Raw genomic sequence first — 15261 nt, forward strand, 5'->3', positions numbered from 1 at the left:
AAAAAAAATGGTAATTGTCAATTATGTTGGTGCATTAAAGTTAACTGCTTGTTTAACGTGGAAGAGTGTTATAATTTTTTAAAGTTAACTGCTTGTTTAACGTGGAAGAGTGTTAATTATGATAGAGCAGTTTTTTTGCACCAAAAAAAATTAATTGAATATTAGTTTTATTAAAATTAAATTAAATTATTAACTTTTAATAAGAAAGGTAATTTTGAAAATTGAGAAGGAAAATTTGGAAATAATAAAATTTATCACCCAAAAGACTCTTTCTCTTTATATATTACTAAAGATTTATTGAATATATTTATGATATACTGAGTATTTATTCCTATTTATTTTTGCATTTCATTTTATTTATTTTCATGTGTGTAATGAGATACATATTAAAGTACAATAGTACATCACCTGAATATTTTTAATTTTTTTTTTTTTTTTTAAGTTTTTTTTATTTTCAATGATTATGTTTAGTATGCAACTTTTCTAATAAACGAATATGGGTTCTGAACTAGTTGGCAATTACAGTTGACGCCTGTAATAATGAGAAAAATTAATCACGTTTTTATTGAGGAAATAATGCAGAATTAGATATATGCCATATAATAACTCAATTGTACGACGCATAATAAGCTGCACATATGATTAGGGAAACTAAGGCAACTAGATGGAAAAGCCCTGGAGAGCTCTATCAAGTAGGTGACGCAAAAGAATGGCTATCGATAAAATATTCATCACTCGTTCTCTCTTCACTTGGGCTTACCCTTTCTTGTTTTCCTTTTCATTCCCTTACAAATATTCATTATTTACAGTATCGAATAAGCTCGGATGACCTCAATAATGGGTGCCCTGCACAAAGGACACTTGCCTCCACCATGAACCAACTCATTCGCACACTTCAAACAGGTGCACATGTGGCCACATCTGTGAAAAGGAAAATGTATCAAAGAATAAACATCATGTATTCATTTAAACTGTACTCTTCAATTTATAGGAGAGTTGTACGATAAAAAGAGACAGAAAAGAGCCTGTATGAGGACTTGAGGAGGTATAGAAAAATCAACTCATTCTTCTATAAGACAATATATACAAGACCCATGTTGACATGTAATGGGGAGAGAATATAAGAGTTCCCATGAGACAAGGTCACGAGGAGATAAATAAGGGAATGTCTCAAGTTGAATTATTTCAAAACAAATAAAATAAGGAAATGTTTCAAGTTTAAGTTATTTCAAAACATTAAAACACAAACACACCTCAATTTAGCAAAATATAGAGTAAAATTACAACATACCTGTACAACAAGGAATCAATATGGTTATCACAACAAACACAACATGTCCCCTTCCTCACATGTCCCCATCTGGAGCCGTCCTCTGAGGTCTCAGCACCTGAACCATAAATAAGTTAGCAGTAGCGTTTGTCATTCACCCAAAGGTAATAAATTAATGTTGAACACAGTTGGAGGGGAGGGAAAACGAAGAGGGTGTAAAGAATTTCCAGTCCCAGGCGTGCCAGAAACAAAAATTCTTAACAGAGGCTATATTTTATTCACTAACCTTCACTTCATATATTTTTGGGGTAATTTGGGAAGGGGATTTGTCAAACTTTTCCCAGGAAGAAAACATAAGAGTGGGGTAATGAAAAGAACCTTGTCCACCAGTACATCGATTTAAAGCTGCAGAAACCTCTTGCCGAACAGAACGCTGCAACTCAACCTGCATGTCCATGCAGGCTTCTAACATCCTCTGCATGTGGTTCATACCTTGCTGAAGCCTAGCAACATCTGCTCGAAGATCATTCATCATCTCCCACTCCTGTCAATAGGCAGCAATGAATGGATAATCAAATTAAACCTCCATAGAAACAATTGTCAAGACCAGACCCAATATCATAAAATCATAATGGATTGTTTGAATATGATCCCTTTACAAGTATAAGCAAGAAAGTTCTCTAACGATGACAGAAAAGATTAGAAGATCAACAAAAGATCACAGTACTCATCATTCCCATCATACAGTAAGGCCCCATTTGGTTCGATGTAAAATGGTTTCATGGATAAATTTTCCCTTTTTTTGTTTTTTTGGTTTGGTTTGTGAAAGGGTGGAAAATAATTTTTCCAATGTTGGAATATTGCATGCTTAATGATGGAATACATTTTCCTTTACAAAATAAGAGAAGCCACATTTACCTTCCACCTCATTTTCACTTACATCTCATCCACCCTCACATTCCCACTTCTATTTTTGATTTTTCTTGAACTTTTCTTGTATGCAACCAAACAAATAAAAACTAAATTGCAATTCTGCTTTTCCTTGAAATATGTTTTCCATGAAAACTAATTTTACATTGAAAATGTTTTACATCAAACCAAACGGGGCCTAAATGTGCATGCGAACATCAGACAGCTATATAACTGAAGCCATCAATACTAGCCATCTTAAAGGCCATATCTCTCATCATTCACCTCTTATTCAAACTTGAAAACAGCCATACTACAAATGGAAATTTTGATGGTAAAACTTTAAGAAAGTTGGATCCTGCTTTCTGAAGAGATTCCAAGTGCCACTATCAAACTCTAATGGATTCCTGTGATCCAATGTAGTTTTGCTTCACTCTTGAAGTGGGACATTTAAAATGTTCGTGTTATCTCTTTTTAGTTTGCATCATTGATTTTTTAAGTTCCAAGTTATTTTCGTTTGAATTAATTGTTCATTTGTGAGTTATACTTGATACAAGAGAAAAACTTGGATAGCAAATACAATTAAAAGGGTTATGCATTGGTAGTTCACAAGCTTATTGATCATAATTGGTGACCTAAACTGATTGGTTAATGATGTTGAAGTTTATACGAAATATGTATACTAAACAGATATAATGTTCACACATTTAACTTAAGCTAATCGTTTTCCTACTCTACTCAGGAGTGTTACAAAGTTTATAGTGTAGGAATATCTTCACTGAGGATTTATTTGAAATTATTTCAGTAGACAGTAATCTGAAACTTTCAAATCTATCCTAGTTACTTTGATCATTATTGAAGGACAAATTTGGAACTTAAAAACTAAATAAAATCTGTATCGTTAACCCCTTCTTACCTAATGAGTTCATATCACATGGCAGGACTACAAAGTTAACTAGAACATAAGATTGAATACTATAAATGCAAAAAGGCTTACCAGCTCTGAACGATGCATGCTATGCCTAGACCAGTTAGCATGATGAATAGTCCGTTGCCAGAGGGGCTGTGGAGGTGGTACAGGTGGTGATGGATGAACAAGAGGTACTCGATTGTCTGTATCACTGGCATTTGATTCCACTGGTTGAGACTCAAGATCACGCCGTGATGTAACAGAAGTGGGCAAATTTCTATGAAGATCCAAATCAATAGGAGCACGACCTTGCCTTTGCACATAAGATTGTATCAATTGGTCCAGACTTTCACGGAATCCACTATGAAGAAGAGTTGAAACACTCCTCCTGGAAGAAAGGGAACCAAACCTCAGGTGTTTAAAGAGATCAATACTATTACTACCTCAGTTGCTCAACGTTCTTGATTGTAACTGGTTGCACGAAAATTAAGAAAAGCAAAAAGAGAGAAGTTTTGGGGTTGCAAGTGGAAAAAGTAGGTCCTGTGAGTGAGTATTGGAGGTAAAAGTGAAAAGATTAACTGCAAAAATGGAATGAAGTAAAAGTGTAAAGAAACAGGAATAGGTCCCTTTTTTTTTAATCTCTTTGTATTACTTTATATCTATCTCCTATCCTTAAAAATTGTGCATCCCTCCCACATTGCAGTTAAAAGAGAACAGAAGAAATATAATGCTATGTACTCTATTTCAATTGCAATAAGATAACTTTGATGCTTTCTAACGCATAACTCTGATCATACTATTTAGAATTCTTTATCTTTAAATAAAATATTATTAGAGGTTGATATTTTAAAAGCATACATTAGAATAACAATTGTTTTTTTAGGTTAGTAAGAAATTGTAATCAAAGTTTGTGCATGTGCAAAAATCAAAATGGTGCAATTAACATTAAATTGTCAAAACATGTGTTATTACACATCTAAAAAACCATATATATACTCACATATTATGTGTTAATGTGTATGACACTTATAAAGGTTTCAAAACTAGTACTCGTATGCATAATAAATTAATACACCAGAATGCATACCTGCTATGCAGTTCACGAAGCTCCATGCTGTAAACATTATCATCGTCAGGAGGGTGAAATCTATTGACTTGTCTAGTTGAAATGCCACGTCGGATTCGTAGAGGATTAGAAAACCCCCGAGACAAAGTCCCTAATGTTGCTCGAGAACCATTGTCAGGCCAAATTTGTTGACCAGTTAAATTACTCTCTTCTTCACTATCATTCCCCTCAGCAGTAGGCCGCCAAGCATTTCCTGCAGTTTCCTGCCAATTACCATTCACATTTGACTGCGAGTTATCACTCCATTGATTAAGAACCATAGAATTTGACTGCAGCAAGCTCCTCTGCTCATCTCCTGTGACCTGTTCCTGCCAATCCCCCCTATGAATAGCACTTTCTTCCCCAGCCAAGAGATCAGCAGAAGCTTCATCAGGCAAAATTATGGTATTATTTGTGAACTCACTAACTCCATCACCATGAACCCTAGATTGCAGTTGGTGCGAATTCAAATCATGAACCTCAATTGGAATGTCAAGTCGTTCCCGATCAATTGGAAAATCACTACCTGGATCGCCAAATGGGGCCCCAGAGTTGCTCATTGTTTGACCATGTACAATAGTTTCTAGGCTGGACTCTCTAGAGCGAAAACCTTCTCTGGAAAATGGCATAGTGTAAGACTCATTCATAAAATTTCGAGCAAAAATGTTAAATTAAATTTAAGATCCAAGTAACAGGCACTGCCATTCACCCAACTTATGAATTGAATTAACAATTTTAAAATCTAAACTGCATGACTAGCTAGACACGTCATTCAAAAAGATATACACAGGACATCCATTGGGAGTCTTGAACCAAATAGATTTAAAAAACAACCATTCGGGGGAAAAGAAAAAGAGAAACAATAAGTCAATAAGTAATAAGGTATATCTACTACTGCAGCTATATACTTGTGATTACACAGGATTTAATAGATGTAAACAACACAATCAAAAGCGAGTGTAGCTTGCATAATACAAAACAAGGGCCTGGATAAAAATCAATCCCTCATTAAAAGACAATAGTTCAAAATTAATGATAAGCATGCAGACCATGCATGATAAACAAAAGAATCCATCAAAACTCCTCAAAGGGAGGCAAACTAATCCCTCCGTAATAATCAACCAAGGTTTGGCTCTTTTGCAGTTTTGCCCCTTTGTATTGATTCACCAATCTCCATCCAGAATTAAACATTTCTCTCTCACTTACTCAAAGCCTCCTATTCTCTCTAATCATCTAGACTCCCCCTCTCAACTTACTTCTCCATCTCATCACTCAATTGCAAAGGTTGGGGGTTTTTGCAGCCCCAAATGATTGCCTGACTAAAGCTTAAATATTAGGCCATATGCAGTTCAGGTTTTCTTTAACCTGAACTTTTTTTTTCAATTAATGGGGTTTAGCTTAACAGAATATTTTTCCTGATTCAACATGAATAAAATAGGTTTTGAATATTTTTTTTAAATGTAGTAATAGGACCATTGGAATTATGGATACGTAAAACTCCACCGAACTTGATTTCAGTAACTTGTTATTCATTGACTTTGGTGGTTTAATATATTTACTAGTTTTTACTCAACCAATTGCACACTTCCATTTTTCTAAAATATGAGTGACGTAATCCCAATAGATTCCATTATACAACTAGGATTTCCTTACTCCCCAAAGCTATTGTTTTTCCCATTTGCTAATTTGGAAAGGTGTACCATGTGCATGGTATACCCATGTGTGTAACAGACATCATGTTAAATTCCTTATTTCTATTAGTGAAGAGATTAATTTTAGGTCTAAGACAGAAGATATGTATTGAAGGCTATTAATCTTCAGACATTCCTTAAATCCAATATCGATAACACTCATTTAGATTCAACACATGCAAGAATAATCAAATCACACACTTATATCTCAAGATGTGAGATACAATGAAATCAATAACTTTGATGAAGTATAAACAATTTCACATTAGTAAATTTATACATAAGGGAAACAACTCACTTATATAGAATACTCTACCCTGCTATTTGTGAAAATAAAGGCAGCATAGAGATGGTGGTCGCAAGCTTGTTAATGGGTAATTGCGTAAGTTAGACCACTAAAGCATATGCTGGTTTTCATCTTTGATTCTCTCTATTTCTCATTTCTAATCATAGTATCCTGAATTTCATATGATTAATTTACATGATTTGGGTCTAACAACATCCAAATATCCATAAAATGTCAACGCTAACATTGCAACATGGAGAGGCATTAACGCTAAGCACAATTCAACCTTACATTATTTATATATAACAATAGAATTAATAAAAATTTAATTTTAAATTAATATCGAGAGGATCTACCAAGAATCTATATAACTATTTTTTTTCTTAACGCATAAATCACATCATGTGATTAACGAGGAGTGTGTAAAACTGTAAAAAGTGTCAAAAGAGAAAACATTACAAAATTACAGCGATACAAGTATATTCATTTGATACACACAAAAGTGAGATCATCAAATCCAGTACACAGCTTCAAACAAAAAAATCCTGTACACAGTAAAAGTCACAGTAAAATTTATTTGCAACAACCCAGTTCCCTACCACCAATAGCTCACAATTCAAAATAAAAATAAAAAGATTATGGCAAAAGCCAGTCTAAAGTAATTATTACACATTAATCTATAGTAATATATAAAGTGAAAGGGGGTTTTGGGTGATAAATTTCACTTTTCCAAAATACGCCTTTCATCTTATAATTTTCAAGAAAAAACTACCACAATTTAAAAAATATAGCTAACATTTAAAATTAGAAAATAAAAAATAATTAAAAAAAAAAAAAAAAAAAAAAAAAAAAACTACCCTACTTCTATTGTACTCATATTCTACTTCTAACCTCTATGATTTCATCAATCTATAAACCCACTAATATTTTTCTTTTATTAGAATAAGGTAGATAATATTTTAGGATAAAAAAGAGAATCGAGCCATGCATATAAATTTCTTATGTTGCACACGCAATTTGCATGTGTCTCACAGCTTGTATATATAAATTAATAAAATTGTACATTTATAAACATTATAACTAATGATATTCCATATATAATAGCTTGCATCAGCATGAATAATGACCACGAGAAAAATCACTACATTAGGAACTAACAAAAGTACAATAAGTTGTACATGTACTCCCTCCATCCCATTTAGAAGTGCTTGTTTCTCATATTTCACGGGTTTAAATGCAAATGAATTAAGTATAAAAAGCATGTACAATATTTTGTTTTTAGTAGAGACAATAATGAAAAGCATGTGTGAAGTACACATGGGTTTAAGGGTACATAGGGAAGTCTAGTATGTTAAAAGGTATATACAGGCGCTTAATTTAAGGACACCCAATTAGGAAAACAGGCAGCTAAATATGGGACGGAGGGAGTATAAGATAATGCATAGCTTCCTAGAATAACATCTAACTAACCAACACAATATAAACAATGGAAAAATTAGCACACCTCAAATCAGAAACAGTGTTTCGTTGTCTCAACTGAAGTAATTCACTTGCAGCAACTGAAGGCGGCCTTTCATCCTCAGTAGTTCTTTCAGTCCTCAAAAATCTACCTCTAAGCAATGACTGGAATAACAAATCACAAATGACGTTAATAGTTTTTTAAAAATCCTTGAGAAGCTAAGTTGCAGTGTTTGATCAATCAAGATAAAAAGTTGTCATATTTGGAGAATTATCAAACTTCAAAAAATGTAGTGCACAAAACAAATTGCAGGAACACAGAATGGTATCTCTACCTCAACCATTCAAAATTTTCGCAAAAATGCCTGCCAAACATTGGATAAACATCTTCACAACATACCTGGATGGCTGGATCTAAATATAACCCTTTAAATGTCACTACTATACAAGTAAATTATTATAAAATCATTTATAAATACAAGATGGTAACAGGCATTGACTGCAAGATCCCTCTTGAAAAAGAACCATGTCAAGGACTCACGGGTAATAACAACCACTGACAAAACAAAAAGTGGGTAGAACAAGAGGAGTGTGCGTGTGTGCGTCTTTGAGGTGGGGGGGGGGGGGGAGGATGGGGGAGGCTACATAATATTTATCCCTTCTTGTTTTTTTAGATTGGCCACACTCCATTTCTTAGTTCCCTTCATGTTATAGCATCTTCTGTGCCCCCTGCAACTAAATATAAATTTAGAGCAATTCCTTGTCCCTTTCCATGTCACTCGTTACATAACTACATAGCCTCTAGATTTGTCATTTCCCTACCCATCTATCACTATATACGTTTAAAATTAGGATGAAATGGAACGGGTCCATAATATAAGAAGGGTGAGAAGGATTGTTGAACCTTAGGTTCAAAAACCAACACATAAGTATAAATGATAGTAACCAAGTGACCATCTATTTTTTACACCTCTATTTCATTTTTCATTCAATTAATTAACATCCCCCCACCCAGCCTGAACAATTATTCAGGGATGACATAACTGAATGAGCACAATAAACAAGACAAGAAATATTTTGGCTCCTCATCAGCTTGCCATTTATTTTAACTTTCATTACAAAACTTCTACCATTAATGCATAGCAGGTCTTTTAGAGTAATCAGCCACATTAAGAGTTAAGACACAGCCTAGAGTCCCTGGACTCCCACGACGGGCAGCAATGGGGAATCTACAACACTGCACAAATGTTGAAATTAAGCAACTAGGTAAAGTGAAAGACAAATAAGGGAAGGCCTACTAGCAAAAGAAATTGAACCCCTCTAACACAAAAAATAAATAAATAAATAAAAATAGAAGGGCTCATTTATGGTGCCACAAACTTCGTATTATAATATCTAATAAAATCGGCCTCCTAAGAAGTATAGGTGAAAACAGACCAACTTTTACAGTATTTACTAACCCGTGGACTGATATGGCTACGTCAACATGCCAGGAGACCTACACAGGCGTTTGCGGTATTAACATATAAACATAAGCCATAAGGCAGATCTTATAATTAGTTTAACTCTGCAGATTCAACAATGCTAATGATACATCTCATACAAGGAACCATGCTATGTTATGCTAATATATATTTTTATACACTTGTTGATGTGGTAGCATCATCCTCCATATAAGAGCTGATACATAGTGTATCATTAAGTAATAAGATCACTAAGGCACTGTTTGGTTCAACTTATTCGAGCTTATAACAACTACTTAATTTCAATGTAATAGCAAAATTTATAAGAGTTTGTCAAAATTTAATTTCACTTATCTTGTCTAATCTTAACTACTACCTCCGCATCAAATTATTTGCAACGATTATGTAAAGTGTGAATAGAAAATGTCTAATCGTTGCATATAATTTGAACGGAGGTAGTAACTTTTTTTCTGAAAAAAGTTAAAATTAAGTTCAATCATTCATTTCCAAACATGCATTGTCCAAGGAGGTAGTCTTAGACATTTTTAAGTAACATTCATATCAGTGTTAAAGAAGAAAACATGCATAAGGGGTAGGTAGTCTACACCTGTCATAATATTCAGATTTGAAAGAGTGCTCCTTGAAATAAAAACGAATCTACACCAATTATGTTGCTGGACAAGAGGTTGAGATTTTGCACTATTCACACAAGCTACTTTAACCACCTTTTATGAATTTTACGTTAGGAAAAACATAGTCATGTAAAATCTTGTTAAATTCTTATAGTTTTTACTAATGTATAAATAAAATATATTAATGATATAAATGTACATTGGCAAGCATGAAAACTCCAACATCAAAATTAAAAAGAATAGAGATAGTATAAACTAAGGATCATGTTAATGTGGATGTGAAGAAGTTTGAAATAACTAATCAAGTTGATCTTTTTTTTTAATATTGGCATTGGTTTATCTTGTCAGTTAAGATAACATTAGCATTATTATAAGGAAGGATCATTTATGTATTTTATGAGCTATAGGATATATTAGAAGTCATGTACTCATGTTAGGGTGTTATTACTATTAGGGTTGATTTATAAGAAATTGTATTGCATTATAATTAATTTTCGTGGAGATTACAAATTTTGAGTTTATTCCTATGTGGAATTTACCCGACATTACATAACCATTAATCTTATTTTCAAAAGTGATTAAGATTATTGTTATCAGTTACTTTTATTTTAGGGTCAAAATTCATATCACTCATTCCATGCTGATGCTATGCAATGTAAGGTAACTTTTGGAAGATTTATCAACATCAATACATCATGATATGTATCAATATATTTTAAATTCTTTCCTAGAGTAGATACATGTAACCAAATAAATGTAAACTTCAATACTTGTCATAATTCAATTTATTTTAGGGGCCTTAGAGCATAAAAAATGGTTAGTTGATTTCAGACTAAGATCTTTTTATATTGTTTATGAATGTTTAATTGTTAGGTTTTCCAAGAAAGGATCTTAAGCTTCCAACATAATTTGTGCATACACATTTTCAATGAATCATTATTATTAAGTTACAAAGTGTTTGAGCTATTTATCTAATTTATTTCAAGAACTAGTGTTGCCTTCCTACTTTCATTTAAGAGAGAGTCATGGGTGATTATAAATCTATAAACTATCCCTAAATGCATGTGAGTGTGGTTGATTGTTTGAAATACAAAGTTTGTAAATCTAATTCTTAAGCATACTAAGGCTTTATTGTCTTCCCTTTATTCATACAAGTTTAGAGACGCACGAAAATTCGTGTGTGTGAATCTATCAAGTATAATTCTTTGGTTTTTTTTCAAATGGAAGTTTGTTTGTTTGTTTTTTTTTTTCACATGTTAGTTTTTTAGATGGTAGTTTTATAAAATGATGGAATTATGTTAGTTTTTTTTAGATGGGAGTAGTTTTTTTTTTAATGGATGGTATTATCTTATTTTTTTTAAAAAAAAAAAGACAAAAATGAGAGGGGCATTTTGGGAAAGTGAAACTTATCACCCAAAACCCCTTTTCACTTTATATATAGGATAATATTTACTTCTAGTAAAAATAAGAAAATTTGGCAAAAACAAATTAACTTCAGCAAAAAAAAAATATGTTCACATCAATAAATATAAGTTATAACATGGCAATACTGTTGATCAAACTTATTTATATTCGTAAGATTATATCCATATTCTATTAAGAGCAAACCTGACATTTAAACTAAGGCCCTATTCACTTCACCTTCAAAAAAATAATTTTCAGTAAAAATAATTTCACTTCATTAAAATTAATTTCAATTCATTAAAAATAATTTCACTTGAGTAAAAAATCTGTGAACTTAAAGAAGAAATATAATAGAAGATCAATATAAATAATTTCACTTCAGTAAAATTAATTTCAGCTCAATAAAAATAATTTCAATTTAGTAAAAATAATATCAATTCAGCAAAAGTAAGGTGAAGTGAAGTAGTGAACGGGGACTAATTGGGAGTTCCATTATAGAATAGAGAAAAGCCTTAGGAGTTGTGACAGTTTATTGTAAAAGTCGTTCCGTGGGTTTAATTGTGACCCAAACCATGAAATTATATTGATATTGGCAGTGAAACCAAATGAGAGATTATTGAGTTAAAACTTAATTCAAGCTTAGGTACAATGGTTAGGTTAGAAAAACTAAATCTAACATTCACCAAGTGAAGCTTTTGAATTTAACATAGAACCCTTTGTTGAAGATTGTGAAAAGCAAAATTAAAAAGCATCAAGTCTAGTTTATATCATAATACTATCAAAATTTGTAGAGAAGCATGCTTATTGATGTACAATATTGATTGTTTAACATTTTTACATACTTCATTTACAAGTACTCGGAAACATCTTCAACCTTGGAATATTCCTCACTATAAACCAAGTTATACCCAAGTATCCAACAGCCTCGATGTTGAGGTTGTTACTTTATCAACAAAAATTTAAAATATGCTCATTAGTGAGACTCTCTTGCTATGTTATAATCCCCAATCTTTATGGCTTTCTTTACTTAAGAGCCTTTTGCATGGAACAAAACATTGCAATTTCTCAATTGTAGTTTTGACACACTACTACTATTCACCATAGTTCTTCATATAATTGCTAATCCTTTTAGCTATTGTTTGATTATTCACATATAGTACACATCTAAGAAAAAGATTTGCACAGCCTATTCTATCAAAAATCTTACATATCCAGTTATAGGGGCCAAGTCATATTTCTTTAGTAGTATTAGGCCTGCAGAACATAATAACATTCCAACTCAAATTAAGTCTAAACTCAATATATTACAGCAACCACATCTCTATTTAACTCTCTCTTCAGCACTCCAAGTAAGATGAAGATAAATAAGTCTCGGTTCTCCTTGTCAACAGCCTTCCTCTCCTACAACTGAGGAAAAATTAGTACTTAGTCACTATTCTATTTGAATTTTAGCATGTCTGAAAAATTTACATCCAGCACAATATCTGTAAAACCTACAAGCATCAGTCTCCAACTCTCCATAATTCACTGCACTACATTTTTCTAAAATCACTTCCTGGTTTATAGAAGCTGCCATGTCCAGCACGAAATGAAACATCATTTTGTGTAACAGCATGATCTTGAATAATAATAGTTCAATTTGGTTGATCTGATAATTAATGTTTTGACCCTGTATCTCATCACATATTATCAATGTGGGCACAGCACTCTACTTATAAACAATTAGGATTTCATTTCATATACATTACAGAAAGCAGAACAGCTCGGTGACTGACTGACCTGAATGCGATTACGATGAGCAAAATCTGTAACAGCCCGTTGATCTAATAAACCCTGAAGCTCTCTCTGTCTTTCACGTTCTATTCTCATAAGCAGGTCTATTAAAGCCTGCCTTCCACGTAATCTCAACAAATCTCTCCGAATGTGCTCTGTCTGACCTTCTTCCTGGCGAACAAGGCCACCATGAACCTGATTGACTTCGGCTCCTAATCCAACAAGTTGATCTTCCGTACGTCCTCCCCGTGTTCTTTGCTGACTTGATGTATGCACCCACTCTCTCACAAGCCTCACCCGTTCACGTTCAGTCTCACCAAGCCATTCTCCTCTAGGGTTATTAATACTCCCAGTGGCATCAGAAGAGCGTTCACTTATCCCACTCTCCATCCATCCGCGAACAATCTGTCTCACCCTTTCCCTCTCCACTTCACCAAGATCAGGAGATTGCTCTCTACTAGAATGATTAGTGTTCCCCTGTGCGTTGCGGATCTCCATCTGATCATGAGACCAAGCCCCAAAATCATGCTCACTCTCACTTGCATCCTCCACACTACCCTGATTCTCATCTGCTCTACTTTCCGACATTGTTATGGTTGAGACATCAGTATTGCTATCCATGCTCCTTTGATGCCTCAGTCTCTCCCTAACCCTCTCTCTAGCACGATTCAACTCATGATCATCCTCCAATTCTCGCCACATTTGCAAGATAGCAGAAGCCCGTGTACTTGGCCTTTCCACCGCTCCCGACCTGCGTGAATTTGGAGACTGAGATTCCCTCAAAAAAGAATAATCAAGCATGGAAACAGGATGCAAGCCTGCAAGAGCCATCAACTCTGACTCCCGGTTCCGCCTCTCAATAGTGGTAATCATCTCTTGTGCTTGCCTCGCAGCCCACCTTCTTGAGTGCCGTCTCCTAGCAGCAGAAGACTCTGCTAGATCATCCCCTTCAAGATCAGACCTCCGCCTTCTACGCACAAGCTGATCACTCTCCTCATCCTCATCCTCAGTATTTCGGGCTGAGCTACACGTGGCGTATGACATACAATCATCCAAATGCCCACGCATAAGCTCCTCTAGTCCACGCTCAAAATTTGCCCGAGCATCAGTCGCACTCTCAGCCTTTTGCTGCAATGGCCGGACATCCGTCATCTTCAACAAACCACACACACAAACACACTCACCCAAACTGCCTTAATACACAACCTCAAAACCCCAACCTTCTACGGCCTCGATTCCGAAAACCTTAAACAGTATACAACATAACAACCCCTCTTCACACCAACAATTCAGGATAAAAAACACATCTAATCACAATAATCACATCAACCAATAACGCCAATTCTTAATTAAATATCTATAGTATTTACAAAAGCAACAGCAGCACTCAAAACATACTTTGATTCATCGTTCAAAACATATAACCTGATCAAATTGAAACCAGAAATAAAATGTCAAGCCCCAGCTCAAAGATTAAGCAACCATAATCAAATTTCTGCTTATGAATCAACCCATTAACCAAATTTATTCCAACAATCATCAAATTGAATTATAAAAATAAAATAAAAATAAAAAAAAAGGCGCTACTTTATACAAAATTAGGGCACTCGACAATGAAGAAGCGTACCTCGGAAGCCGTCTTCTTCTCAATATCAATTCGTATTTATAGTATTGAACAAACCCAAATCCCAACATATCAGCTTTTAAAAGTTCGAAGAATTGAACAAAAAATCTATAATGGATATCAAAGGGAGAAAAAATAAATATATCAAAGAAGTGGTCGCATAAAAATTCAATTTAATTATTATTGTAAAATAAATAACTAGAATTATATGATAGAATATGTGTTTGATTATTTTTTTGGGGGTTTTTTTTTTTTTCTTTCTTTTTGGTTGTGTAAAATGATGAGGTTTGGTTTTCGTGAAGGAGACCGGCGATCTCTCAAAAACCAAAAAAGAAGACAGGAGACCAGTGGGAAGCGGGGGTGGAAAGAGAGGAGCGTCGATCTACCAGATAATCTACACGTCATCAAATTTTTTTAATTTTATTTTTAAAACAAAACTTATTTATTTGTTACTAAAAAAATTAAAAAATTTTAAAAATTTTATAAAAAAAAATCGTTATTAAACATTGCCAATTGTGGTTTTCCGTATGTATGCTAGATTAGTCATGTGCGAGGTACGGTTTTAGCAATTAAACTTGTGCTCTTATATGTGCGTAATATAAACAATTTAATAAAAACTTAATAAGTACTAATGATTTCTCTTATTAGATAAACTGAGCTAAAAAAATGATGTTCAGTATTCTAATTGACTTCATAATTTAAATAACGGAAATTTCATGAAATGCCCTTGAGTAAT

At 33.6% G+C, this 15261-nt stretch overlaps 1 protein-coding gene across 2 annotated transcripts; it reads right to left on the bottom strand.

The window, feature by feature from the left end:
* Positions 1-538: 538 nt before the first annotated feature.
* Positions 539-14877, bottom strand: LOC145605254 (uncharacterized). 2 transcript variants are annotated; one of them, XM_081661299.1, is made up of 8 exons: positions 14529-14877; positions 12908-14146; positions 7676-7794; positions 4177-4809; positions 3177-3477; positions 1649-1814; positions 1292-1388; positions 539-921 (listed from the first exon to the last, which is right to left on the bottom strand). In XM_081661299.1, exons 2-8 carry the CDS (start codon positions 14051-14053, stop codon positions 804-806), a joined length of 2580 nt encoding a protein of 859 aa, XP_081517425.1. In that variant the 5' UTR covers positions 14054-14146; positions 14529-14877; the 3' UTR covers positions 539-803. The 2 variants fall into 2 exon arrangements, with proteins under 2 accessions (XP_081517425.1, XP_081517424.1); XM_081661298.1 differs by having other exon boundaries at positions 12908-14326.
* Positions 14878-15261: the final 384 nt, after the last annotated feature.

This window comes from Chenopodium album, chromosome 22 (genome assembly GCF_948465745.1).
Source record: "Chenopodium album chromosome 22, dcCheAlbu1.1, whole genome shotgun sequence".
Classification (NCBI taxonomy): Eukaryota; Viridiplantae; Streptophyta; class Magnoliopsida; order Caryophyllales; family Amaranthaceae; genus Chenopodium; species Chenopodium album.